The sequence below is a fragment of the Leptopilina boulardi genome, unplaced genomic scaffold (assembly GCF_019393585.1).
Source record: "Leptopilina boulardi isolate dan_hultmark-lab unplaced genomic scaffold, ZJU_Lbou_2.1 LbouV2_137, whole genome shotgun sequence".
Lineage (NCBI taxonomy): Eukaryota > Metazoa > Arthropoda > Insecta > Hymenoptera > Figitidae > Leptopilina > Leptopilina boulardi.
In genome coordinates this window covers 2,149,785-2,162,538 of record NW_026137682.1, presented here as the reverse complement: position 1 = coordinate 2,162,538, position 12,754 = coordinate 2,149,785, and the positions used below count along the sequence as shown (strand labels likewise).

General features: G+C 28.1%; 1 protein-coding gene across 2 annotated transcripts; it reads right to left on the bottom strand.

Moving 5' to 3' along the window:
- Nucleotides 1-988: 988 nt before the first annotated feature.
- Nucleotides 989-12,544, bottom strand: LOC127291443 (homeobox protein 5-like). Of its 2 annotated transcripts, XM_051320588.1 has the most exons (6): nucleotides 12,298-12,544; nucleotides 9,840-9,975; nucleotides 8,310-8,426; nucleotides 5,744-7,837; nucleotides 3,651-3,813; nucleotides 989-3,542 (listed from the first exon to the last, which is right to left on the bottom strand). In XM_051320588.1, exons 3-6 carry the CDS (start codon nucleotides 8,406-8,408, stop codon nucleotides 3,295-3,297), a joined length of 2,604 nt encoding a protein of 867 aa, XP_051176545.1. In that variant the 5' UTR covers nucleotides 8,409-8,426; nucleotides 9,840-9,975; nucleotides 12,298-12,544; the 3' UTR covers nucleotides 989-3,294. The 2 variants fall into 2 exon arrangements, with proteins under 2 accessions (XP_051176545.1, XP_051176543.1); XM_051320586.1 differs by lacking the exons at nucleotides 9,840-9,975; nucleotides 12,298-12,544 and adding an exon at nucleotides 8,877-9,486 and having other exon boundaries at nucleotides 990-3,542.
- Between the last annotated feature and the right edge of the window lie 210 nt (nucleotides 12,545-12,754).

The window sequence follows — 12,754 nt, the reverse complement described above, 5'->3', positions numbered from 1 at the left end:
TGCATTTAAAATTTCATTTTAAAATTTTATTAATTTTATTAAATATTGTAATGTCATTAATAAAGAATGCAAGAAAAAACAAAAAATGATTCTCACTAGTTCTTGGTATATTACAGCCTGCGTAAAAATGTGTGTTTTTGTGTGCTTACAGTGCGTGAGCAATATGCAGCTGTATAGCTTCAAGCAAATCCGTCTACTTTTTTTTTTTTTTATTTTTTTATTTTTTTATTATCGCTGCAACGTGAAACGATTGTATCGTGTCTCGCGAAACGATCACACGGGGTCCCGACATGTCCGTCATTTTCAACGACGGAAGGCCTTTTTTTTTTTTATCGGAAATTCAGCAAAATTTACATTTTATTTTACATTCCATTTGAATCAATGATTTTTCTCATTTTTTTTCTCTCTTTTATAGAATGAAAAATTTTCTTTTAAAGAAAAATTTATTAGAAAAAAAAAAATTATTTTGTCAAATGATTATTAAATAATAAACAAATTGTCTTAATAGACAAAATAAAATTCGATTTTCAATATTAGTAAAAATATTTTATAAAACTACCTTTAAGTTTTTTAAGTTTACATTAAAAATTACAATTTTAAAATTATTATTATTAATCAGTGAAATCGAAAAAATTGGACAATATTTTTCTAGAATTTTTTTTTGTTTTATCTATACTTTCAAAAATAGATTTAAATTAATGAGAATTAAAAAAATATTTAATATAAAAAATTTTTAAATTTCATAATTAATATTTAATTCTAAATATAGGCCTTTAACATTTCTATTAATATTAAATTACCCACAAATAGTTAAAATCAAAATTAAATTCAATAAATATTTTATTTACTTTAAATCAAAATTAATTGAAATAAATTCAATTTAAATTTTTTAATTTTAATGAAAAAAAAAATAATAATAATTCTATAAAAATTTCAAAATTAATACAAAAATCGAATTTTCTACAGTCTCAAAAGTATTCACTGAAATCACAATTTCCATAGCTCATAACTATAGTACAATTAATAAACTATTTGACATTCAATTATTATTAATAAATTAATAATAATTATTAATGTAATGAAAAATTACAAATTTAAAATTTCATTGTAAATTTAGGCCTTTAGAATTTTCTTTACGTATATTAAATTAAACATAAATATTAAACATAATAGTAAATTAATTATTAAACTTACAGTAAAAAATGAAAATTAAAAAGAAAATAATTTAATCAATAATTTTCAAGTTTAAAATAGAATCTACTAGTTTCAGAACTATTTATTACAATTCCTTGTTAAATATAATTAAGAAATTATTCTTTGCTAAGAAAAAGCAATAAACTTTTGACAAATTTAATTAATAAATCATAATAAAAGACATTTGACAGTAAACATAAAAAAAAACTTAGCCAATTGAAAGAAATAAAAAATTTTTTTTTTGAAAATTTGCTGAATAACCGATACTGTTACTTTTTTTCTCTTTTTTTTTAGAACAAAGTGTATGCGCGTAGTGCGTGAGCAATGTGCAGCTTTAAAAGCGAATTCGTCCGACGTTCTATATGAATTTTTTTTTTTTTTAATCAGAAACGAGTTGACAAAGCAAAGTTATCGATTATATGTAATCGTAATTAGCGATAGAGAATCGCAAAAATGGGGTCCCAATCATGAAAACTCGTTGTAAGGAAAGCCGGCAGGTTTTTTCATTTTCTTTTTTTTTTTTTTTTCCTCGGAAGAGTTATTTAACGTTCACGGACGAAATGTATCAAAGAACTATAATATACGTTAAGAAGGTTCACTCGGCTCGGATCGAAAATCCTGGTACAAAAATTCTAAGCGAAAATCTCTTCATATCAAACACGCCGTGCTAGTGACGACTAGGAAAAAATGCTAAACAATTCAGCCATACGGAACTAGTTTTAATTGTTATTATTATTATTATTTTTGTAGTTATTAATATATAGCAGTACAATAATATTACTGCATTAAGTTTAGGACTTAAAACTTTTTTTTTTACCTTTGCAAGTTATACAGTCGAGATATATATTAATATAAGTATTATTGTAGTAAAACTTTCACGCTCCTATTAACCTGAAACTATTATTATTATTATTATTATTATTATTATTTTATTTATGCTGCGAGTGTATGCCTTTTGTTTTAAATAGCTTCTTGTAAGTTTTCAATTTTTGTGTATTTTGTCTGCAAAGTTTGTATATGTATGTAAAGAAGTATTGCGCGGATGAATATTGTTTTTTGTTATTGTGTGAACATATCTATTATAGTACACAGTACAATGGACAGTATTGCTTCGTAACATCGATATTGAATTTTTTTTTTTTTTTTTTTTTTTTTTTTTTTTTTTTGACGTTCACATCATGATTCTATTTTAGACGTTATTATTTTTGCAGGCAGAGAAGAATCAAACTTGTTTTTTCAAATCAAGTTTTTTCTCTTTCATTTTTGTTTTATTTTCAAACTTGATTCACACTTCGGACCTGCTTTTTTTTTAAAGTCCAATTTTCTTGAATTTCATCAAGAAATCTTTTTTGCATTTGGGCTACTTGACACACATTTGGGTCACACACTTAAGGAAGGCCACATTGAACTATTCTAAGAAAAATTGTTATCTAGCATTCTCAACTAACACACTCGTAAAATTTTTAGTCTAGATCTCTCGACCCGTAATCTCTATCTAAGCAAAAAAGTCGGAGTTGCTGAAGAACGGGATGCGACGGGATCGAGTGAGCGAGGACGATGGTCGTGTAGTTTTGTGATTATCATATTTTGATAAAAATTATTATTAATATTAATATTATTAATTTTTGCCCCTTCCACTCGGCTGGTCTTTAAAAGGCGATTAAAGATGTGGAAGAAAGTCTCTAAGTATTCAGTTCCATCCTGGAAGTCTCGGACATTGATAGAAAAATCATTAATTGATTTTCTATAAAATGCTGATTGCACAATTGATTTATTAAAAATCAATGCGCGTTTTACGAAAAAATGGAAAACGAATAAACCATTTCTTTTTTGTCATTTTCAACGCTCTCATCGATCAAGAGGGAAATACACTTTGTGCAACATTAGAATGTTATTATATATATATATATATAGTTGAAAAGCGAAAATTGTATATATATATATATAGGTGTCAAAAGTTGATTGCTGATCGAGAGTTAAAATTAATTAAAAATCTTCAAAAGGGATAAATTAAATGAAAGGAAACGTCATGATTCTTAATAAAAATGCGAGAAATCAAGAATCATAATGTCCTTGATTTGCAATAATTTCGCGAATTTGCTAAGTGCGATCTGTTGACTCTGTGATAGCATCAACGGACGACGACGATGACGACGATGATGATGGTGATGATGTTTGTTCACCACTTGGTTTAAGTGTGACAATCGCGTCTTTCGAAGTGTCAACAATTTTTTTTTCAATCTCCATATCACAAAGGAGTGTAGCTTGCATAGCGTTATACATACCAGTTCTCGCGTAGCGTGATGCCTTTGTCAGGTTGCGAATACTCTGCGCCAGGGCTAAAATCTCTGTAAATATTAATTAATTACTAAATTATATCTATTAAAATTTTTAATTAATATATTTCATAATAAAAATGGTATTATTTAAAAAAAATAACTCTAAATTTTACCCACCTCTATCATCGTGTAACGCCATACACGGCATATCCTTTTGGCGTTTTGCAGCATTGGTGATTTCTTGCCTTCGACATTCTTGTACTATTTTGATTGTCTCCAACCACTGTTCCATAGCTTTGTGAATTCTCTGATGCATTGAGGCTCCTCGTAAACGTTCCATCTTTCAAAAAGAATTATTATTATTACTTCTCATAATAAAATATCATTTTTCACACTGTATTTTTACACAATTTTTTACATTTTATTTTTGTTTTTAAAAAGGACGTGTGATATATAAAAAAAAATCATTTATAGCCAAAATTTAATTTTGTTTTTTAAATTACACAATTTAAAGAAAATTTTTTATATTCTTTTTAGATTTGTAAGTTTAAAAATTTTAATAATTTTTGTTAAATTAAAAATGAGACCATGATTTTTTTTTTTTTTTTTTAATTCAACTGATTGAATTATAATGTGTCACATGACCTTAAATTAATATTTAAAAAGTCCAAGTTGAAGGAAACTTATTCCAAGGAATTATTAATGTAATTAATACACGTACTATAAGTTGTGTCATTGTAAAATAGTTTTTTAAATATTGTAAATAAATTACCTTAAACAGATGACACGTACAGTAATGATTTTCTTAGCCAGTAATGGTTTTAAATATAAACTGGAATATTTGAAAATTAGGAAGACAGAAAAGGCTTCTATAAAATTCCTACATTTTCCATTATCTTTTACAAAAATAAAAAAAAAAATGTAAATTTTTACCATCAATATTATTTTAATTTGTATATAAATTTTAAAGTAATTTTTCCATTTATAAAATGATTATAATGAAAATAAGATTATTATACAATATATTATATGTATTATATTATACAATCTATTATAGAATACCATACAATTCATTGTATGGTGAAAATTCTTTGAGGAAATATCTTATGTAATAATATGAATTTCTTTAAATATTCTATACACTTCAAAGGAAACTGCTTGTTTATATTTTTAAAAAAAATTCTCTTTTTTTTTTATTTCTACATTACAAATTACCGAAATAAAAAATCCACTCAAAAGAAACATCAAATAACAAATTGGTTAAATAAAAATTGGATCAAAAGCAAATTCATAAGAAGGGGTAGTTAGGCCTGTTTTTGAGAGCTTATTCCAGAATTTTCTTTTTTTTTTATTATAAAATAAAATATAATCACACCAAATCTTTTTACATCGTTTTATTCTCATTATGAAGTGTTGAAATAAATTATAATCGATTATTTTTTTAACTAGATTTTGTTAATTATATTTAATATTAATTTTTATAACAAAAAAATCTATCCAACCAATTGCTCCAATTTTTTTACGCAGCTATTTTACCCAACCATGGCTATGGTCCGAAGTAAAATTATGCAATTTTATTTATAACCTTTTTTCTTTTTTAACTTTTTGTCAATAAAAAACAGATGATTTTTGAATTTTTTTATTCTCTATAAGTTCATCATTTTGTTATTTATTAACAAAAATGTTTTATTTTAATTCGGGCCATAGCCATAATTATGATTGTGTAGAATAAGCTGTAAAAAAAATTTTGGAGCAAATTTGTCGGATAGATTTTTGTAAATTATCCGCGCCAGCATTTTTTTAGTTATAAAAATTAATATTAAATATAAATAACAAAATCTAGTAAAAAAAATAATCGATTATAATTTTTTTCAACACTTCATAATGAGAATAAATCAATGTAAAAAGATTTGGTGTAATATTTTATTTTATAATAAAAAAAAAATTCTGAGATATGCTCCCAAAAACCCCCCTTAAAGGAAAATTCAATCAAATGCAAATTTTATATTAAAAAGAAAATTTAATTAAAAAACAAAATGAAAATGCAATGAAATGCAAATTATATTAAAAAAAATTCGTTCAAAAGTAAATTCTGTTATATAATTAATCAATAAATACTCGTTTAGTAGTATTTAAATAAAAAGAAGAAATTTAAATAAAAAAAAAAATTAAATAAAGAAAAATTTCTTATGATTTAAAAAAAAAATTTTCAATGAATCAAAATAAAAATATGAATTAAATTAATAATTATGAAAATAAAATAAACTTACTTTGGCAATAAGTGTAATGACACGCGCATGTTCTCGCATATGGTCAACAATTAAGCGATCGACCCTTGATGGACTTCCCTGTAGACGTGGTGTTGGTATATTATTAGCACTTGTTACTTTTTTCCCTGGAAAATGAGCAGCAAGACCAGCTTCACATTTTTTGCGTTCCTTCTCCAATTGTTTGAATTGCTCATAAGTTTGCTCCAATCTCAAATGCAATATTTTTGATGGTCCCGTACGTTTTATTGATGCATTTCCATTTCGCATTCCTAAATTATCAAACAAAACTGACATTGGATGATGTGGTGGAACGGGTATTGGAAGTGGCATTGGCATCACCGAAGGAAATAATGCCGTTCCAGTTGCACTTTGCATTAAACCTTTGAATAGAACATCGGCCGATGGTACCGTTGACATTCCCTTTGCACGTTGTTGACGTTGTTTGGCAATACGATTGAGTACATTATTATCAATAGCGGTGGTATTTTGTAATTGTTGTGTAAGATGATTTGCAGAAAATGGAATTCCATTAGTAAGATCAAATCCTTTCATTTTATACGGTACAGATGGTGTGCCAGCACGTTTTAAACCATTTGGATAACCCATTGAATTTGAACATTGTGAAACAGTTTTCAAAGTATTGTTGCTACTATTACTGCTGTTGTTGCCAATGAATCGTTGATAACCATTCGATGCTTGTTGATAATTGTATTTTGTTGATTGTTCCAATGTTGCATTACGAGCGGTGATAGTTCGTGGTAAATTAATTGGTGAGTAGACAACTTTTTCCCTGGATTTTGTTGTCTTTGGACTGAGCATCTTGAGAAGATTGTTATCGATCCTCTGATCCTGATTGATGGACATTGTATCGTAGCTATTAATATCATTTGTCGCTGACATCATTGTGTAATCATTAGTAGCAACTGGATAACGATTCAAGAAACGTTTATAATTTTGCTCGGGTAATCGCTCTTGTTTATTATAGGCGTGTGATTGATTAAAATAGAGTTGTTGCTGCTGCTGTTGTTGTTGTTCATTGCTGGATGTTACATTTCCGATATTAACATTTACATCGTGTAAATCTTTATAATCCTCATAATTATTGCGGGAAAAATTATTTGGAAAACAATTTTGTAATGATGAATCGGCAGGCGAAAAATGTTGTAATGGAGAATTTGACAGAAATCCAGAATCGGCGCTGAGATCAGTCATTGCTGAACTTGGTCTATAGGATTGGCCATTGGCAGTTGTCAAATTATATGTCTCGTGAACATTGTGCATGAGATTGCCTGTATGCATATTTTGTGATATATTTTGTCCCACATTACAATGTAATTGCATATCGTTTAATGTGACATTTTTCGGTGAATCAAGGGTTAAATTACGAGCGACATTAAAATTGTAATCTGTATTTGGACAGGACTGTACTTGATAACTTCCAAATAAATCCTTAGGGCATTCTGTATTTTGGAAAGATTCTGTCCAATTTGATGGTCTCGAACCATAATCCATTCCATTAGTCGTTGTCAACAGTCCATTGGACGGAGTGGGATAATTTCTACTAGATTGCTCGCTGGAAATCAAATTATGATGATGATGTTGTTGTTGTTGCTGTTGTTGTTGATGATGATGATGATGATGATGATGATGATGTTGCTGTTGTTGCTGCTGCTGCATATCAGAATGATGTGAATTATTTGTGAATCCATTGGCAAAAATATTTCCTTTATCAAGTCCCGTACATACATTCAGACTTAAATTATTCAGTCCACCGCAAATGTTGCCCATATCACGTTCACTCTCTATAATACCTGGAATATCGTTTGACATTCTTTTCGATTGATACTGATAGGTTTGTCTATTTAGGTCGTTACTACTTGAATGATTTACATCACCAGGCCTAATTTTATTTATTTGCGAAGTTTGTGAAAAATTTGACATTTGAGCGTCTGAATAATATCGCAACGATGGATTAACGTAACGACCCATAAAGACGTCGTCGCCCACTGTCGAATCATCGTCCAAAATTTTCGCAACTAAATCGTTCACCATTGAATTATTTAAGTCTTGACTTTCTTCGTCATCAACGTTTCCCTGTAAAATGAAAAAAAAAACGTAATTCCAATTCTAATTTAACGTTAAAAATCATAGAAAAAAAAAAAATTAATTATCAATTAATAAAAATAAAGTAAAAAATCATTTTTTTTCTCTTAACAATAACTTAATAAATTATCTAAATTAGAATAATTGATATTTTTGGAAAATTGACTGAAAATTTTCAAATCACGAATTGGAATTGAGCATAAAATTTAACTTAGGTCAACGACGAGATGGCTCATCTATCACGTCATTTACATAAACATGCAAATTTTAACCTTTTATATATATTTTTCAAATTTATAATAATTTTCTCCTTTACATTATGTACTATAATTTATTATCCACAGACGATTATACACGGAAAAAAAAAAAATTTTTTGCCACCTAATTCTTCAAATAAGAAAAAATTACCAAATTTTCTTGCAAATAAAAAAAAAAAATTAATTTTGAAAAAATAGGAACTTACTTTAATACTGGAATTGCCAACGAATAGATCGCAGCTCCAGGGATTGTATTCTGAGCGGCGATTACCCGTTGTGCAGTTGCTGCCTGGTGCTCCGTACATGCTGATGCCGTGTTCAATCTGTTAAAAAAAAAAAAAAAAGAATTTTTTAAAAAACACTCGAATGTCAAAAAAAAATTTATACACAAAAAACACAGACACTATTATCGATAATCGTGGGAGGAATAACGATGAGAGATTTGGAGGACGTAAAAAAAAAAAAAATTAAAAACAGGGTCAAAGCAATTATCAAGTTGGCAAAAGAAAGTCATGAACCATTGACTTCAATCCCACGAATTCAAAGACCTATGACTATTTTACATTTGACAGCTGATTAGAAATCTCGGTCGTATGTCGCAGTTGCAAGCTGGACAACATTGGATCATAATATATATATATATATACATATACATATATGTATATAACAAAACCGTGAGCTACGTGGAATCGAAGTCAAAATTGGACGGCGATAGATCTCACACTTTAAAAAAAAAAAACCCGGCGCGGAGTGACGTGTTTTTTTTTCTATACCTTGCCAACGGTGAGAGCATTGTTTCCGATGATCGCGGCCAAATTTTGCACCTCGGAAAGAGCCATTTATTATATTGGAAATCACTTCCACCTGCTTCCACCGCCTGCCATTTAACGTTCCGTTTTACTCTTTCGCGACTCGTGCGCCCTGCGCCTGTCGTCCTCCCACTTCTTCTTTCATACTTGTCACGCACACCCGCACATACTGCGCATTCTACCCAGTAGGGTCATTGCGTTTTATACAACACATGACACTTTGGAGGAGCCGCATCACCCGCATCACAATCAAAACATAATCTCGCGCTCTCTTCGCGATTGATTCTCAGCTCATATTAAACAGAGAGATATGTATGTACAATATTAATACTGACTCATCATCAGGACAACTACTGGGATTATATTGTCTTTGACAAGAAAGAAAAAAAGAGAAGAGATATATCCTCGTTCTAAAAAAGTCAATTGCTGGGAGGGGGTTTTTTTTTAGATGAGGTAGAAATGACCTATTGACAGCATCGTGCGAAAGCACAACTGACGGGCTGAGCACGGCCGCGGCCTCATTTCCAACGTTATATACACACAAGAGTCTGGCAACTTTACTGATTAAGCCCCTATGACTATGCAATTTATGTACATTACTGTACTAAGTTTCACTTGAGATATCTAGGCGAAGTTGAAAAACTACATCAAATTGTCAACGAACGAGAGTTCACTTTAATATCTACTTTTTGATCATCATTCTTTTAATCCAAACTTTTTGATAGTTCTTTTTTTTTTTTTTTTTTCATAGAGCCTTGATATCGTTCCCTTACAAAAAATATGAAAATTAATAATTAAATTAAAAAAAAATTTTTTTTTTTTTTTTTACAAAAATACATCAGAGAATTGATTTTTTGATTAAAGTTAAATTCGTTAAAGTAACATTTTTTTTTTTCTAAATGCAATTTATTTTCTTTTACTATATACCTCGATTCAAATTGAATTCGCAGTTAGTCCATCGCTGATCAGTTTTAATTTTCAGCTGTCAATTAAATTCGTATGTAGTTTTATATCCTTTCCAATACACGAGATTTTTATATTATGGTTTTACTTCTAATGAAATCTGTGAAAAAAATTCATAATTAATATATTGTTCCACAAAAAAATTTTGAACTATTCTTATTATTGTTCTTCAAACAAAGAACAAGGAAAAAAATACTTTTTATTAACTGGAAATTATATAAATTAAAACTACATAAACTTTACAATAAATAGGAAAATAATTCATATTCACTAAAGTTAAATTATACATATAAATTTATCAAACAAGATAAATATACTTAAATGTATATAAATTTTCTGTTAGCTATTATACCTTCTTTAAAGTAATAAAAAAACGAGAAAAATATTAAATATTAAAAATAATATATTAATATAAAAAAGAAAAATTCAAATAATTATCTTAAATTTAATAAATAACAAATTTGAAAATTCTATTACAATTATTTTTATTACTAATATATTTTCAAATTGTTCATAATTATTTAATTATTTATTTAAATATTTTAATCCTATTTAGAAAAAAATTTCAGTAAAAAATTAGAATACTTAGTACTATTTTATAAAGAAAAGAAAGCTGCCTGCGAATTCCGAGAATTTAAGGTTGTCTTTTGTTTCTCAGAATCAGACAGAATTCATAATATTAGAAAAGAATAAAATCATTTATTTCATAGAAAAATAATTACTATAACTTTTTTTTTATAAATTTAAATTAAAAATGTAAAAAAAAAACATACAAAAAAACGTTAACTTTCCACTAGAAATAAATAAAACAGATAAAAATAGTCCATTTCTAATAGCACATTCGGTTATGTGCTCTAAACTGCTCCAAGAGTGCTCCAACTCAGAACCATGTGTTCGGGTTGGCAACTCTGCCCCGGAGCATATCGTGTAGCGTATTCGACTTGACAACACCGCTCCGAGAGCAGGCAGAACACGTGTTCGTGTAACACGCTCCGCTACGTCACAGAGCATTTTGCGTATTCGAGATACAAATCCTGCTCCACGACAGGGCAAAAAACGTATTCGGTTTGTAACATAAATCCACCCCGGAGTCAATCTAGAGCAAGAAATCTTGCTCCATCTTTTTCGACGGAGCGACAGCAATAATTTTTTAAATATCTTACTGCGCATGTCATATTTTGAATTTTAAAATGGAAATTGAAGCAGAAACTTTGACTTTAGCTTTTGAACTTTTAGAAAGTTCTAGTGATGATAGTGATAATGAATTTTTTGAAGTTATGAATGAATTTCTTATAGAAAAAAGGATAGAACAGGCCTCCCAATAAAACCTTTTCCTGTTTACCGATTTAAAAGACTCAAAGCTCCATAAAACAATAAATTTTTTTCTCAAATCAGACTTATTTCTACTCTCTACAACCTTTGGTTACATATGTTCTGAAAATTTATTTTTCACTTTTATTACTCAAGCTGTTCAATTTTACTATTATCAGAAAAAGAGAAAAAAAATTTTTTTTAAATGTATATACACTGAGAGGACAATCTATTTAATTTTAAACGAATCCTTTCATCGTAAACGAATTTTCCTTTTAATATTTATATTTAAGAGGATTTTCTTTTATGATAAAAGGAAAGTTCTTCAAATTATATCTTTTTAATATTATAAGAAATTATTTTACTGTCAAAAAGGAAACATTTTGGAATAAGCTAAAAGTAAATAGGTTATTAATTTTTTATTAATTACTAACATTAGTAACTAATTAATTAATTATTATTGTGTATTAATTTTAAATAAATTAAATTAAATCAATAAAATTAATATAAAAATTTAATTATTATTATTAGTCAATAATTTTTTTAATAAAACTCGAAATTCTCGAAAAATTAAAATTATTACGTCTTTCATAATAATAATAATAATTATTATTTTTCATTGACAATTTTTTATATGCGCTTTTTTATTTAGTTCCTAATAATTTTTTCAAAAAATAAAATTTTTAAAAAAATTTTACTTCGCGCTAAATTGAAAAATCTGCTTTGGAGTACTCCAGTCGCTCGCAAGCAGAGTGCTCTGAAAAAGAATTTATTTTATTACGTCATTTGCCTTTCTGCCATGGAGCAGATCGTTGGCAGATCACTGCTAATGACGTCACACATTGCTTCGTTCTGAAGCAAAGCACTCTGTGGCAAAGTTGCCAATTGCTCTTGCTCCGAGTAAGGGCGCTCTCAGAGCAACATAACCGAATGTGCTATAAAGCAATCGAAATTGAATTCCGAGAATTTGACAGGAAATGGCGGGATTCTCGGTATTCTAATGTTTTTGATAGAAACTGTTGACAAAGTTCATTGAACTTGATAAAAATGCAAATAAATTTTATTCTATTGTTTTTCATTGTTTATTGTATAAAAAAAGAAAATCACTTACCCCTTTTTTGAATGTATTCAAAAATTTTCAGCTCAATTTTGAAAAATATCGACACCACACATCCAATGAGTCCTGAGATGAAAGTCGATTGGGAAAAATCCGGCACAATTTGATTTCTCTTGATTTAATTTATAAACAATGGTTAATTATCTTTGGTTAATTATTGCACAATTTGTAGCTACTGTCAGTTATTAAAAACTTGTTTAATTAAAATTTTTAAATTAAAAATCCAGCAGTTCTCTTCGTCGTTGTCGTCGGTGAAACTAAATCTAAAACAATGAAGCATCTGTCTCTTTCTAACGAGACTATTAAAATTAGCGCACTCTACTGGCTATTAGTGATAGCTGCTGCTTGCAAATGTTGCCAACACTAAATAGGTAAATTTTTAAATTTCTTCAAAGTGATGAAAAATTTTTCTATTTACTACACTGTATGGCGCGAAAATGATTCAAATTTA